This window comes from Phaethon lepturus, unplaced genomic scaffold (assembly GCF_000687285.1).
Source record: "Phaethon lepturus isolate BGI_N335 unplaced genomic scaffold, ASM68728v1 scaffold49770, whole genome shotgun sequence".
NCBI classification, from domain to species: Eukaryota; Metazoa; Chordata; class Aves; order Phaethontiformes; family Phaethontidae; genus Phaethon; species Phaethon lepturus.
Genome location: NW_010515041.1, coordinates 1 through 16,355, shown reverse-complemented (window position 1 = coordinate 16,355; position 16,355 = coordinate 1). Strand labels below are relative to the sequence as shown.

The 16,355-nt window shown below is 41.8% G+C and overlaps 1 protein-coding gene across 1 annotated transcript; it reads right to left on the bottom strand.

The window, feature by feature from the left end:
• Positions 1-5,541: 5,541 nt before the first annotated feature.
• On the bottom strand, positions 5,542-15,049 carry SCPEP1 (serine carboxypeptidase 1). Its single transcript, XM_010294746.1, has 12 exons — positions 14,927-15,049; positions 13,905-13,994; positions 12,856-13,011; positions 12,280-12,354; positions 12,007-12,079; positions 10,981-11,018; positions 10,669-10,797; positions 9,060-9,144; positions 8,153-8,266; positions 7,405-7,542; positions 5,731-5,894; positions 5,542-5,607 (listed from the first exon to the last, which is right to left on the bottom strand). Exons 1-12 carry the CDS (start codon positions 14,999-15,001, stop codon positions 5,542-5,544), a joined length of 1,203 nt encoding a protein of 400 aa, XP_010293048.1. The 5' UTR covers positions 15,002-15,049.
• Between the last annotated feature and the right edge of the window lie 1,306 nt (positions 15,050-16,355).

The window sequence follows — 16,355 nt, the reverse complement described above, 5'->3', positions numbered from 1 at the left end:
CCCCAGATTCTTGAAGGGAATGACTTTTCCCCTCCCCACCCCCAATTTATTAAAAAAGATAATAAAATCACCTAGCAAATCATCTAGTAGCTGTAAAGACCGAAGGTGCACCAGCCAGTGCATTTTCTTTAAGCTAACTCACCCATAACACAGTATATGAACTCTTCAGTAACTTACTGCTTCAAGTAAAGTTTCTAAAATTTTGTTTATTTTGTCCTATCCAAGATGGACTACACTACATCTGAATAAATATGTTCCATCTGTAGTTTTATTACAGCTGACTACAGGAATGTAATTTCCAGATACTGCTGTATTAAGCAACAAGATCTGGGACAGAATAATAAAATTAGAACATGATATACCATACTGATGCAAAAGCCAAACAGTGATTACTTACGTCTCAAAACAGATTGTGTGAGCTGAGTCCAAGTTGGCTGACTAATGGGACATAAAGGACAGAACAAAAATATTTATGCAAGAGAATGTAGGTGCGGCATCATCACTGCTGTGACCATCAATGGACCAAACTGGCTGTGGGGCTAATGGTGATGAGTACAGTCTGACTGTTTCAAAGACAGACTGCAACCAGCTTGCCTGTAGAGAAACAGTCTTGAAAAGGACATTTTAGGAACAGAGAAGCAATTAGAAAAGCAGCTTAACCAGGCTGGTTCTAACAACCTTTATAATTGCCTTCAAAAATCATTATGGTAGGCATTATCAAATCTACTGACTACAGCTTGCAGATGGAATTATTCCAGCTGTCTCTTATGCTTAGATGATTCACAGCATTTTAAAACTGATACAACCCTATTCCTCACAGTATCTACCTATAAATTTTGGTATTGAGACCAAGAATAAAAGTTAGGGGAAAACAGAAATGAGCTCCTGGATTTCAATCAGCTTCAGTAAAAGTATGATTTTTGCCTCCCTGCCATACAGTCACCCTGGCCTTATTTGTTCAAGTCCCCTGTGAATATGTAGTTGCTTTTGCCTACGTAACATCCAAGTGAATGTTCTGGATGAGTGAGTTCTACATCCCAAAACCCTGCCTTACCAGAAGAGTCCTCTGGATTCAGATTTATGCAATACATTAGATGGAAATACTGAACAGCAGAGCCACAGTGAGGTATTTGCTGGAACTGGGTATTATCTGGGTGTTTTTGGTCTTCCGAGACACCCCAACCTCCTTTCTGCAGTATTGTAGCCACAGAATAAACAGAAAACCAAAGCTCTGGACCACAAAAGTACTTAAGTGGAAAGCCCGCTTTCCGAGCTGAGGCCTGATACACTAATCTCAAGGTAGACTGCTTGCCCAGTCCCTGAAACAGCAGGCAAGAAGGCGTTATTGTCTGGCTTGCTGTTCCAGAGGTCCTTGTAGTATCAGAAATCTTTCATAGTCCATCTCTCATTTTCCAGTTTGTGGGAGCACCCAACACTGAGAGCTAGCTATGATAAAATAGCACAATGCCATGCCCTTTTAGTGCTTTGTTTTTCAACCTCTAGTAGGTTGAGAGGCGGGGGGGGGGGGCAGGCAGGAAGGACATCAAAGTATGCTTTAGATTATGTCCTGAAGACTAACCACTTAGGACTATTTCAGACCAAGGCTGAAATTCTGAAGTCCTCTATGGGACATGGCCTGCCAACATTCCCATCTGTTTTAAACCATTGGTATAGTTAGTGCATCAATTCTGCAAATACTCTACTAATGCTAGCCACTGAATTATATTACTTATCAGATACAAGTGAAGAGTAATGGTCAATATATGAAATTTGTAAGGATGCTTTGCTTTCCTTGGAAGTATTTTAGGTGAGGGGTTTGTAAACTGAGATAGGTTGAAAAACACTGCATTAGGCCATTCATACTAACACACCTCTACTTCTGCAGATGTATCCAACATAGTTCCCTACTACCTCAATGACCAGCCACAGTTAGATTAAAAAAAAAAAAAAGCCCCCAAAACAGTGACCAGAATGGTACATTTGTTCCTCCACAAGAGCTAAAGCTACCCCTTAACTACCAAATCTATTATATAGAAATGCCAAAATCAGTTTTCAGAGAAACCTTGTGAGGGTGAACTGTGCTCTACTCAAATTCTTACTATTCCTTCACCACTGTCTGTGGGTCAGATAAATTACTACTCCTTTCCTGAATCCCTTCTGGAAAAACATGAACATACCCCAGAGTTCAGAACTGACACACACAAATTGTGCTGCCATACAGCAGAATGTTTACAGGATAATAGACATAACATGACAATGAAGAAGTGCTCCAAGATTTTTCCATCTTGCCTCAGTACACAGATGTTCTTCTTTTGTTGTGGCTTGGAATCCCGAGATAAGCAAATGTTGCAACATTTCAAAATGTTTGTCTTCTGAGAAGAAGATAACTCAACACACAGCTACATGCCTACCATTAAGCCTGAAACTTTAAAGACATAAAATTGATGAGCATTATGTGCCAAATTCCCTTTAGAAATAGCTGATGTGATTCACTCTTCCTACAGCAAAAATATTCCATGCCAGATTTGTTACATTAGACACAAACATTGTGCCTGCATAGATACCCTTATGGTGGCAAAAGGGGCAGATCTCTTCCCTCCTGCATTAATCTGTCCACAACATTCTCAACCTCTACTGCATAGGAACAGCTGCAAAAGCCAGACCAAAGGTCCATCTGTCCTGCATCCTCTGCATACCAGTGACCACGAGGCACTGGTACACACTAGTTCAAGGCACAGTGGACACATCAAGTGACGCTTCTTCATTATATCCTCCCAGAATCCAGAAAAATAGAAAGGAAAACGACAAAGAAACCTGTTTATCACATAGTAGCTAACTTTTAGGTTTCTTTCTCTGGCTTAGAAAAAGGTAGAGTTATAGAAAGCCAACATTGTTCATGCTGAAGAGGCAGTGCTGAATTACTGATTTTTAACAGTTAGATTTGTTTCTATGAAAATTATCCTCAACTGATGGTCAGCAAAATAAGTCAGTGGCTTTCAGGCTATGTACACAATCAGAGCCTGCAGCTGCAGAGGATGAAATACAAATGTTGGGCTGTTTTCTTTTGACTGGTCCAGCATCTGTAAAAAGTCTTATTAATATTTAGAATGATTCACTCTAATGGATTTGCCAAGCGACAGCCCTTATCTGGAGATAGCATATTGCATGAAATCAAAATGGACAAAGTATGGCACTGCTAATCAGATACACAGCGGGACTTGAACTCCTTTCAAAGCAACCAATTTCTTACAGCATCTGCTGGACAGGTGACCTACCTTTGTGATGATCTACAGCTGCAATGCACCAATGACAAAGCCTTTAGTGAAATAAAAGGAAGGAATCTCCCTTGATATTAAAGGATTGCTGCTTTTTTGTTGTTTGCATTTAAATGGACATTATTTAAGAGCCTGTCTCTATGGGCAAGTATTTTTATTCTAACATGTTTTGATCTGGCATAGCCCTAAAAACCAACAAATCATTACCACCAACCTTCTTGAAACGATCTTTTCCTCATAAGCCATCTCTGCCAACAGAAAAACCTGCAGAAGCTAAAACAAGGTAGGACAAGAAACAGCTGTCTCAAGCCCATCACTGAGCACAAAGCTCTAGGCAATGTGAATGTATGTCCCATTTGATAATGCTGCTTTCTAGAGTCTTTCCCTCTACCAAGCCCTACAGTATTAGTTGTTTAGGCATAGTGCAAAGTATTGTATATAATGGGATTCAGGACTATAAGCCAACTCAGACTGTCCAGGCTCAGACATACCTATTTGTTTGGCGAGTTATTTCAAACTATTCCAAGAATGCAGATATGCAGATTTACACACCTCTTACTCTTGTTCATCTAATGTTCCACAAGCAAGAGAAGAGAAACAATTGCTGGTTTGATTCTGCCTAGCCATTCTGGGTTGCCCTTCATGCTCTGAAGGAATGCATTTTGTGGAAAGGATAGGGAGGGCTGTGGTCCCCAGGACATGCGCTCCTCATCATGCGATGCCACCATGAGGGAGAGCACAGACCGGTACCCTTCCCTCTCAAGTGTAACTGCATCTGCTCCCATTGGCAGGGGCTTTACACTGAAAAGCCAAAACAGAAAAGATGTGATTTTCAAGCAGTGACATCAATGTGATGCCAAAAAAAGATGAATTGGACCTATTGCATTTATTGAAAAATGTGTTTAAAAAAAAAAATCTGGATTTTTGTATTGCTAAAGTTCTAAAGTTCAAGCAGAGAACACAAAGAAGGAAAGCAACTATTAGGTGCCAATACTCCAGCTGCTGGGTGATTGCATATGTGTTTACATAGCATTATGCCTCAGTCCTTGCTAAGCCAACACTATCAGACATTTCATGACAGTTTCAGTTGGTGGAGTAATTAGGGGTTGCTACTTATTTGGGATTCTGACAGCTGGAACAAGCTGTTGTGTCTCCTATCAGACACCAGTAAACAACAGTCACTTTGTGCTCCACAGCAGAAGTCAAAGATGTCTGACCAAGTCTCTTGACTGTGTACTATATAAAAAAAAGTTCTTTCAAAATAATGGGTCTCCGCAAGACTTAAAAAACTCTAGAAAAATATGGATCAAGATATTGGTTATAGCTTGTATATCCTTCTTTTAAACACTGCTATTATCTTTCAGAATTATGCTATTATTGCTCAAATAATGCTCTCCTTTCCACTCTCCAGTCTAAGCTCAGAAGGTTTTAAGATGCTTCTGTCCATTAGGACTCTCTTCTGTACAAGAAGAGAATATTGACTGGGCTCCTGCTTCAGCATACAGGAAAGCAGGAATTCATGCTGGATGGGCTTTATAGATGTTACGGCTAAAGGAAAGTTAACGGTCATTAAAGAGAATGAAAACAACAAATGGTCATACGAAAAACGTCAACTCCTCCTCTGGGGGACTGTTTTTCTCTCTCCATACTACAGGAGACCTGAAGAATCCTGGGTCCTAACTCAGGCACCTCAGCAAGATGAGATGGACTGTAATTCCTCTAGGGCAGGCCCTCTATCCTGGCATCTTCATGTCTTCAGCTTGTCATCCAGCCAGGTGATTGTAATTCAGTTAGTAATCCAAGCAGGGACCTGAGGACAAACGAAGGAACATTCCACGGCTTCATGAAACAGGTTAGCTCTCTGAGAGGAACAAACAGCAAATCTATTGGGACTCAAATCAATTTTACTCTTGGTGTGTGAACAGACGAGAGCATTCAGGGAAGGGCAGCTTCTTACAAAAGCACAAAATCCTTCCAAGTCAAAGTCAAAGGCTCAGAGCTGGTTGGTTATGACAGTGGACTTCCCTCTGGAAGAGTCATTATGAACAGTGTTAAGGCAGCAAGTCACAGCTTACAAATTCAAAAGCAACAACTCATTCAAGGAAAAAAATGCCTTTCTCCAAGTGCTTGTGCACATTATCAGCAAGATCAGAGAAACTATGTGTCCAAATAGCCATTGTTCCTCCTGTGGCTTATTATTCCGGACTCACATTCTGCAAGAGCACTGACATTGGGCAGGAAGCCACACCAGCTGGCCTCCCCTTCCCTAGTGCTGCTGTTGTGTCACCATCCTGACCATTTTCAGTGCCATGTCTCCTTGATCAGACGGTACCTAGCACAGAGATGAGAGCACATGGTAAGCAGCTGCTATAAGGAAGCAGACAGCAAGCTTATATGCATCTTCAGTTTCCTTGCTGATAATGGTGCATCCCACCCCTAGAAATGTATTATTTACCATGTGCCCAGCCTTAAGAATCCAGAAGAAAGCGAAGTTCTCATAGGCCTTGTGGAAAGCACCCGTCTCGGTGGATTCTGGAGACACATAGAGTGCCTTCCACCTTTGCTGGCTGAACTGGTCCAAATTAGGCCATTTCAGTTTCCGGATCCATGCCTCCTGGCCTGTTAGAGAGAAGAGATATGCTTGATTACTGATACTGACATAGCAACTTGGGAGTCCCAGTTCAGCTGGATGCCCACCATACTAGATACCAACACAGCAGAGTTAGCGGACAGTCTCTGTGTGCTCAGATTCTAAACTCAATTTTGCTATGCCTAGAAAAATGACCAAGGCTGTGTTCAGGACAAGCTGAAACAAACCAATGGAGGGAAAAGGGAGAAAGCAAACAGTCAAGATGCACGTGAAATAGACTTCTGATTGCATAAGTTGAACATGTGCCTCTTTAGAGGCTCTGCAGCCCTAGCGATTCTGACATATTTTGCATTACTCCTCAAACACCTTGAATGTCCTGCCATGGAGAAGGATCAGCGGCACCACATCCCCCTCTTGGAAATAAGAAGAGACACTGCTTCTCTGTTTGTCACTCATCAAGAAGAGCCTGGAAAGGTTTTCTGTTTTCAAGTGCCTGCCACAGGAAGTGGAGGTCAAGACAGCAAAAAGACCAATTCCAGGACACCAAGGGGGGCAAAGCTTTAGCCTACTTCTGAACTACTGGAAGAGTTTACATGTTAACTGCAGCTCAATTTTAGCTCAAAATGTGATAAACTGGAGCACCACTAACTGCTAATCTGTTTTGACAGCCTAAATACTCTGTTTCCTGATTTATTGATTGCAATGTTGTTCATGAAGGGCATATGAGTATTTAAGTGGGCAATGACAAATAAAGAATAAAGCCTTTCACAACATGGGAAGATGTTTGCACAGTTTGTAACTACAGATTATTTAAATCAGTAAGAAAAGGTGATTGGAAGAGAGCACGGCAGTCTCACAGCATGACACATTTCAGCAACACTTGGCCTGGCTCCCAAACTGCCACTTGATCAAGCCTGCATCTTGCAAGCTGCAAGGGACAAACAAAACCCCTGAGTGGCCAAGATGTGCAGGAGCCTACACATGTTACTGAGCAGCAGGTGTGATCACTCTTCAACTGCACCCTCCCTGATTAATTACCAACACCCTTGTTCCATCTCACCTGGCACCATGCTCCCTGCTGCAGGCCACTTGGTGAACAAATCTGTAGCCAGATATGACCTTTGCCCTAGAGAACAGGCTCTTCAAGGCACAGCAGAAGAGAGGATAATCATGTATTTATTCATCTATCCTCATTCTTCATTTATGAATGAGCATACATACGTACATATATATGTGTCTATCCATAAGAATTAAGTGAACTATTAGCTACCTACTTACTAATGGGCTTAACTGAAACAAGCAATTACTGATGTTACAGATCCATTTCCCAACAGTGTAATGGAGGTAAAGGAATTGCCTCTCTCAGAGGGGTGTAAACAAAACATACTAAGAGCTGCTCATTTATGACTGTAGTATTTAAGCATTGCCAGTTGTATAGGAGATTTGCACAGAAAACTGGAGAGATCCAGGTACCAACTGGTACTTCACATTCTGCTTGTCACATGTTCTGTTCCCAACCCCAGTCAAGAAGTCCCTTACCCATGGTGTCAACAATGAGATCCAGCTGCCCATTATAGACTGTAACATTGACGTTGGCTGCCAAAAGCTGATCAACAATATCAATGACAGGTTTCATGAAATCCTCAGCCATGTTCTCAAAGACATCTTTGGACTGACCTGGTTGGAATCAGAAGGAAGACTGATCAAGAATGTCATCCCCAAGCTGGGACAGAAACTGGCTAAGGGTCCTAAAATGCCATTTATGGCTGCATAAAAAAACCAGTCCTAGCCCAAAGAAGCAGCAGCCAGTAATTTATCAGTCTGAGGAACTAAAAAGAACCAGAAAGCAGCCGTGCTCCCACTGGAGCTCCCACACAGCATTGTTAGCTTCTGGCTCCTATTATACACATACAGGGTGCTGGCATCAGTCCTTTAAACCTTCCTTTCTGGCAGAAAAAAAAATGACAGGAATTTCATCAAGATTGCATGAAAGACAGAAACCAGCTCCTGAGACACAAGAGGATCTCCTTCCTCCCCCTGTATTTTTAGCTGCTTGACTAAAGACAGATATAAGCAGCAGAATCAGAGCCAGAACCACCACATCTGCTCCCACGGGCCTGCCTCATACATGTTAATTTCTGAGAATGAGTTCTCTTCTTCGGCCCAAGGATAATGACAATTTAATGTGACTGCTTACTACAGTAATGAAGTAATCTTCCTACAGACTGCAATACTGTAAGAGACAATAGTACGCTCATTAGACCCACACTAGCAAACAGGAAAGTACCTCCCCATTTCACAGAGTCAGGAATAATTTTTAGTTTCTTTCTGATGGGTCCATTCATCAATTCATTTAGGCTGTCCTTATGCATATTTTTGACATGGCGCTGGTAAAGTCCTACTGAAAAAGAGAACACACTTTGATTAGTGGCACATTTAAGACAGTCATCCTGAACAGATAACAATTTTCAGTGTTACAGTCATGGCCAACAAACTCTTTTCTACTGAGAATGCAACACCACAGAAAGAGATTTGCTTCCTTTTACTAGAAACCACTGAAATAAACCCTTATTTAGGTCAGGGGATGATATGGGAAGAACCCAACCATCCATTTCTAGTTTTGGCTAACACAGCACTTTTTCAGTGGACCAGGTTCTGCTTTAGCCACTTGGTACAGACATGATTTCTTCTCAACAGACGTTATTTTGAGCTGCAATGCTTTACTGTTGGGAGTTAACTGTGCCATCCACCTTCCCTGCTGGAGCAAATGAAAAAGACAAAGAGCTCTATACATGTGGTTTTCACATTGATGCATAATGGAGCAAAGAGTCTGATGAGACTATTTATATTGATGAGACATTTTTGCGTCATGAAGACAGAATTGAAAGACGTTAAGAGGAAGTAACTTAAAGGTCATAAAAGAATATCACAATTATACTACTGCCTTGGAACAATTTGTGCAGGATTTAGAGGTGGAGGTGTAATCTATAGAAGTGGTGTTCCACATTCCTATTTATCCCTATGTAAGCAAGAGCAAACACAAGTTCTGCTCAGGAGAATATCAATATCCTTTGGATCTGAAGACCCCATTTTAAGGATGTGCTAAATTGAGAGTGTACTCAGCACTATCAGAGCTGAAAGTACGCAAATGCAAACATAGGGCCTCAGAAGCTCAAGCATTAGATACAACTTACTGAGATGGAGATTTTCTTGTTCGTTTGATTTCATCTCTGGAACCTCCTTAGTCATGATGTTATAAAAGTTCACGTTGTCGGTGTTCTGAAAACACAAGGTAATTTCAGTAACACTGTAACAAAAACATTTCTCTGGTATGAGGAACAGACTCTCTTCTGGGAAGAAAAAAAAAAAAAAAAGAGAAGTCAGTCCTAAATAAAGGACCCTGTGACCTGCCACTTTACCTACACGTCAGGAAGACACTTATGGAAAAACTTTGGTTCTACATTTGCATTGACAGTGGGGAAGAGTTTTTTCAAGTCTATATTGTTCACAGACAGGTTGTGCCAGAGATGCTATTTACTTCTCTGAAATGAATGTGAAGCTACAAGAAGCCTTACATCCTGCGAATGACGGCAGATTCTCATTACCCATTACACAGTTGCAACGCCAGATGATCCTTTCAGACGGTCTCTTCTGCTAGATCTAGTCTAGCCTGATGCTGCTTCTTGCGCAACATCCTCCCAACCTACAGCCCTTCAAAATCTCAGATGCTTCCTCCAGAACATGGTGATAGGTATCAGCCACCCCTCTTTTGGAACTGCTAACATCTGGATGAGTCCAAGAACTGTAGAATGGCAGCTCTGATGCAGACAGCAGACTGTCTGCATCCAAAGGACAAGTGTGATCAGTTTTGCCACTAGAGAAGTTAGTTGAGGTTCTTGAAGCCCTGCTTTATTCAATTTTTGAATCTTTAAAGTTCTGATGCATAGGTCAGAAATCAGCTCATAACAGCAACCCTAGAAGAACTGAAGTGCCTGCACCATGACAGCAATATCACAAATGACAGGAGAAGACAAGCAGACTTGACGAGAAACACAAAATGGGAACAAGTTCCTTCCAAACAGTAAGAAGTGAAACCAACTATGTGCAAGGCACTGTCAGTTACAGAATAAAACAAAAAGAGAGCGAGAAAAGGAAGCAGCTCCAGATCAGTCTTTCAGTTGAAGGAAGCCAGGGCCTTACCTGTACTAAAACAAAAACTCAAGAAAGAGTGAGATTTTGGAGCAACCCTTCAACAGGAAAAACAAGAGCAAAACTTTACCTATCTTTTAAGCTAGAACTTGCTAAGTAACAAGATACAGTAACAGGACGTAACTTGAGGTTCCTTTCAGCCCTGTGCACCTACTGTAGTTCTTTAAATGGAGATCTATGCTTAACTTGGATTTGTGTCTTGCTGGATGCAGTTTTCAATATTCAGAAGAAAGCTTTCAAGGACACATAGCTCATTTAAGTAGAAACTGGGTTCTATAGAAATCAACAGGACTAGTTGCATGTTAAAAATTAAGCATCTATTTAAGTGATGTGCCAGGTGGAAACCTTGATGCAATACCTCAAGCCCTTGTGGGTCACTCTACCCACTGCCTCTTACAACCACATGGTGGTGCACAGCAAACAAACAGCTCTTCTACATCAGCACTGGGATAAAATATCTACTGGCAAAAATGACCGGGAAGGGGGTTGGATGGGGGATTCACGCCACATCAGTACTCACAGAAAGGATAACCTGAAATTGTGTGCCTTCCCAAGCACCAGTTTGTTATTTATGCTGGTCAAAGAAGATCTCACCTCTTCAATGACACCTTCAGCCTTGCCCCAGAGCTCAGTGGCCAGCCCATATTGATTTTTATTTATTGCATCCATTATTTCTGTGGCAACAGCAGTCACCTCTGCTAGACCGTTATCATCAAGGAGAGACTGGAAGACAAACACAAAGGAGGACAGCTTTAATTATAATTTCACATTCATTTCTCACTAACAGTCTCCATGTATTTGAGGTTTTATTCTGGCTAAGAGCTAACCTTAAAAAAACCCATCCATTTATACTATATGGCAGTACAAGTAATCAGGTGAGGACCAAGAGTTAAAGAAGGTACTTACAGTGCTGTAAAGGTAGGGTCCCCAAGACAGCACAGAGTCTAAAGAAACAGAACAGATTTCAAACATCTAAGTTTTTGACATATGATTTCCTTTATTTTTCTTTATTGTAGCAAGAATGATTGTAACAAAAATATATCGAGATGAATTAATCAATAAAAAAGTACTGTCAGCTCAGTTAGCCCGAAGGTTATGTACCACAGAGCAGGTTCCCTACAAATCCTGAGAACCAGTAAAGGCATTGCAACATCATTAACCGCCTAAACATTAATCAGTGAAATTTATTTAAAGCAACAGACATGTTCTTACGAAAAATGTTCTCACCCCAACACTGCAGCACACTGCTAGAACATGGGGGAGATCTGACAATTGAATGGGCATTGTCTAAACTGATGTCTGCAAAAGTTAGGCGGGGGGGAATCTATTATAAAAAGTTTTTTTATATAACAACAGATTTGTTTTAAGGTCTCAAGGATCAGATGATCCCAAGACAGGAGTTTGCTTGATATTGTCCCATGCTGCAGAGAATCGGTGAGCCTGCCCTTGCAAATATAATTGAAGGACCAAGAGTCCTTTAATTTGTTTTTTGTCCTCCACCAGACACACACCTGTCTCTTCCATGTCTGTGAGCACATCAGTTCCTCAGCACAAGGTCTTCTTGTGAAAAGAAAGAGAAAACCTCATCTGCAACCTTGTGAGTCATTTGGTGGCCACATTTGAAGCACAGTACTCTTACCAAAACACCTCAGAGGCTGCAGAGATGTGTAGGGACTTTTCACCACCACTCCACTTCAAATGCAAGTATGGTCCTCACTGACTTCTCATAATCTAGATACATTCTAAAGGTAGATACTTGCAATGTTGAAGTATTTCTTTTTGATTTACCAGACTCGCTAGAGATTTAATTCACTTAAGGCAGGGCTGGCATTTTTTACTCTAGGTACCCATGGAATGGTAAAAAAACCCCAAACAACCAACAAGCAAAACAACAACAACAAACCACACACAGTCTGTGGATTTTAAACATACCCAAAGGAGAAATCCATGAGTCCCCAAGAGCAGTCCCCATAAAATTGCACTTTATGGTCCCTTTTTGAACAGCCTTGATGAATAATAGGAAAAACAAAACAAAACCCAACTTTTAGTTAGATATTCATGACTCTAGAACCACTTTTCATTAAGTGAAAAAAAAAAGTAACAATCTGAATTAGGCAGCAGGGACAGTGTATTCCAGGAAATATACATACGTGTAGAACATCATGTTTTAAAGTGAAAAGTGAACTACATCCCCCAACTACTTACCTCATGCAGTGCTAAAGCAATGCCAGCAGCCATTTTACCTCCATAAGATTCAGAAAATATGTAGAATGGGATAGTCTGGAGAGGGAGGGGGAGAGAGAGAGAGAAGCCACACAATGAACCAATCGGACAGAGGGGCAGAAGATACCTCCAACCACCTCTCACATCCCACAACCCAGGCACTGGCTGTTCCCCTCTCACTATCAAACACTGGATATTTTTCTGATTCTAAGCTGCAGATAAGATTCCTGTAACATCCTGATGTAATTACTGGGAGAAGTTTTGAAGCAGGCACTTCAGTATTTTGGAACTAGAAACAGCTGTGATCCTGCATTCTTCTTGGATCACACAACAGACAATAATCCACCCCATTGCTTATCTAACTAGCATCAAATTCAAGATACCACTTCTGAATTGTGGGAAGTAAGAGGCAGTGGTTATACCTGCACTGACTCCCATCAAATGCATGCTACCTAGTAGCAAACACTGCCCATCTGGAGGGCTGTTCAGTAATTCTTTTTGAGATCTGTTTAAAAGCAAACTAAAATATGATTCTAACCAAGAATTCAAATCACTTACCTGGAATTCTGTTCTACATGTGAAGAATTCTCCAAGAAGGACCATCATATCAGAAACTACTGTGGTAAGGTTTTTGGCAAACAAGCTACAATCATCCACATAACTGAATCCAGTGCCCACAGGATTATCCACAAACAAGATACTGGCTGCCTGCAACTGTACAAGCAGAAAGCTTGTATGAAACCTCAGTCCAGCACCAGCACAAACCTTAGTTTTGATGGCACAAACGTTTAACTGAGCCATCAAATCTCTGGCCCTGAAAGAACTTGCAGAAAAATTAGATGCAAGTCCAAAAGAGAGAATGGTACAGGTGAGACTTGCCTGTCAGAATGTAAAATAAGGTTTTTCTTTTGGATTGCTGGGCTTTTGTGCAAATGCTATAGTTGTATAGTTACAAGTGTACACATTAAATCAATACATCAGCACTCAGACAGCTATCACGGCTCAAAGCAGTAAGACTCACAAACAAAGAGGTACAACATAAGGTCTTTCAATTTGCCCAACCTGCAACAAGAAAGGCACCCAGACAATCCCAGTGATCCAAGGGCAGATCACCCATACCATCTCAACAACTCCCGAGTAGTTAGACTATTGGTAGCTTAGAGCACAGATACATTTCATTGCATAAATACCCACCTTCATAGGCAGCTGTAATTTGTCTTCCCTTGAAGGCCATACAGGACTTGTAATTATGAGCCACTGGTTATACGTTGCCAGCTGCCCAGAAAAACCTCTACGACTTGTGCACAATGAATCTATGATCTGAAATAACATCTTTCTAGAATTTCCCTGCTCTCAGTTTCCCAAAAAGCTGCAATTCACAAGTTCATGGAAGCCCAGACATATTCCATCAAATCAAATGAATAGTTGTATTCTTCAGTTCTTAACAAGGATATTAATGCAAGTCATTTCATTAGCCACACTATTTTAAGACAAAATATCATAGTTCTATCGAACGTTAAATGAAAACTGTTCTGTGATGACAGCAACCTTACACAAGCAACAAACATTTTGCAATTAATAACTAGAAGCTAAACTCTCTACTATACCCAGGTTGTATTTCTTGGTTTCATTTCTTTGTCTAATGGGCCAATCTCTTCAAAATTCCCAAATCCACAGCCCGAAGCTCCTGGGCCTCCCTGTGGGGAAACACCAAATAACAAATGAGTTAAAAGGCAGCATGGTATAGGTATGATAGATAGGAGAAAAATACACGCGAGCCAGTAAGTAGAAGGACAGACTGTATATTTTTTTTTTTAAATGGCTTTTGCACTACATGTTAATTTGCAAAGAAGGCTCTCTTCCTCATCGTCTTTCCTTATGTGTAGATGTGCCATTTCTGAAAGCAAAAATTTAAACAGTGAAGCAATTACCCACTTGCAAAAGCATCTAATGAGTTGCATGCTATGTGAGCACAGTTTGAAAACCCTTTGCCTTATTCCCTTAATACTGAATGCAAAAGTTAGCTATCTACAGAGGTTTGCAAGTCATTAGCTTTATCAGCATGTGCATTTCTCTCTGAGGAAATAACCCAGAAAGAAAAAGACGGAGTCATCAAGGGATTATAGTCAATATCAACTTCTGGAATGTACTGCTGGAAGTGAATGTGGAGCACACACTACTGCCTTTTATCAAACTGTGACTGCATGGGACCAATCTCTAAACAATCAAAGTCTCTCTTACTTGTTTCCATTTGGAAATCTTTCTAAATCTCTGATCATTTTATCTACTCTCTCTCTGAACATTGTTTAGATTGTAAGCTCTTCAGGAAAGGAGCTGTGACGCTACAATGTACGTGTAGTGTCTGGCACAAAAAGCACTATTGGTGTGTGAAAGGTAAGAACAACCTCTATTTCTGCAACTTAACTTGATGGAAAGTGAGCAGTTGAGGGCACCCCACAACTGCAGAATGATATTTTCATTATTTCTTCTTGACTCTCTCTTTCACAAGATGTATCATATAGAATTGGACAATTTTGAATCCTATTTCTGTAGAGCTGAAAGATACCGATCAGACTGAACCAGGCACAGATGGAAAGTTACTGTTTAAGTGTCTTTCACCAAACCTTACCTGAAGCCACAAGATAAGAGGTAATTCTGTGAAGTCTTTGGTTGGGTTATTTGCATAGTAGAGCCACCAGAACATGTGGGCCTTACTTCGAACTTGCACATATCCCCACAGCTCTTTGGGCTCTTGGGATTGCCTCAGAACCACACCTTGGGGAGGAAATAAAAATAAAACTCAGCTAGGTAAAAAGGCTCAGCTTTGAGCTTTCCACCAGATTTGTTCCAAAACATTACATTTCAATCTTGGGTGTGATAATTATAAGTGCTTAAATTAAAAAAAATTACTGTAAGCAACCTGCCTATACTTACACCCACACACATAGCTGAGTTATCATCGATGAATGAAGTTAAGCGTGTAATTTGGTTACTTATCAGTGCCTGACCTTACAGCCGCTGCTGAAATTGCAGCCTAATAGCTAGGATAATTTTTTTTTTTTTCTATCAGGGAAACATTTAGTCTTTAGAAGGCCTGGGCTGAAAGCACAGCCCCACTAGACACGATGGATAAGTCACACTGGCTTCAGGGGCACCAGGGCTCCTTCAGGGATCCAACACTTTGGTCTTAGTCTCTGGGAATACCAAATCATTTTACAGTCCCCAAGGAGAGTAAATGCAGGACAGACAGAGGGGTCACTTCTAAACAAACCCAAGACCTAATCCTAAACTCAAGTCAGTAGAGTCTTGTCAACTTATGCAGTCAGTCGATTCTCCATCTAGGAGACAGACACTTTCCCAGGAACAGACCTTTGAAACTACATCCCTTAACCTCCTCGACCACGACAGAAGGCAGCAGTCCACAGATGCAGCAATAAGGCTTTTTCAAGCCACGGCGCCCAGTCTTTGCTGATCCACAGGAGTCAGCGCCGAACAGGTTATATCAGTGTGGACAACATCACACTTTCCTGATCAGCCCTCACTGCCACAGCAGTGACACCTTGGTATGGCCGTTTTGCTCCTTGCAGCCCTCTACCCAAAGGGTCTCCCAGGTAAAACACTGCCCAGGAGCAACCGGCCAGGGACCTCTGCTCCTGTCAGCCAGCACCGCAATAATCGCACGCTTACAGGCCCGCTGGCATACGCGGCTCCTTCATCAGGAGGCAGCTGCCAAGGAACAGAAGGGAGTCTGGGGGTCTTTTTCAGCAAGGACAGATGACGGCTCAGGGTTAAACCGCCATGAGAAGTGCTGCCCTGGTTTGTGGGGAGCCTCTCCCTCCCAGTTTACCCAAGTGAATCAACTGGGACCTGAATTTCCACGTTCCTGCTCCAAAAGGGTTCCCCGGGGCTCTGGGGAGCGCAGACCCCAGTCGGCCGGGGTGGAAGGAGACGACTCCCGAGGTCACGACAGTCCCCGGCAGAGACACGGCGACAGCTCTGCGTGGGACCACGTGCGACCGTCGAGCTTCTGCCACCCCCTTCGCCACATCCCGCCCGGC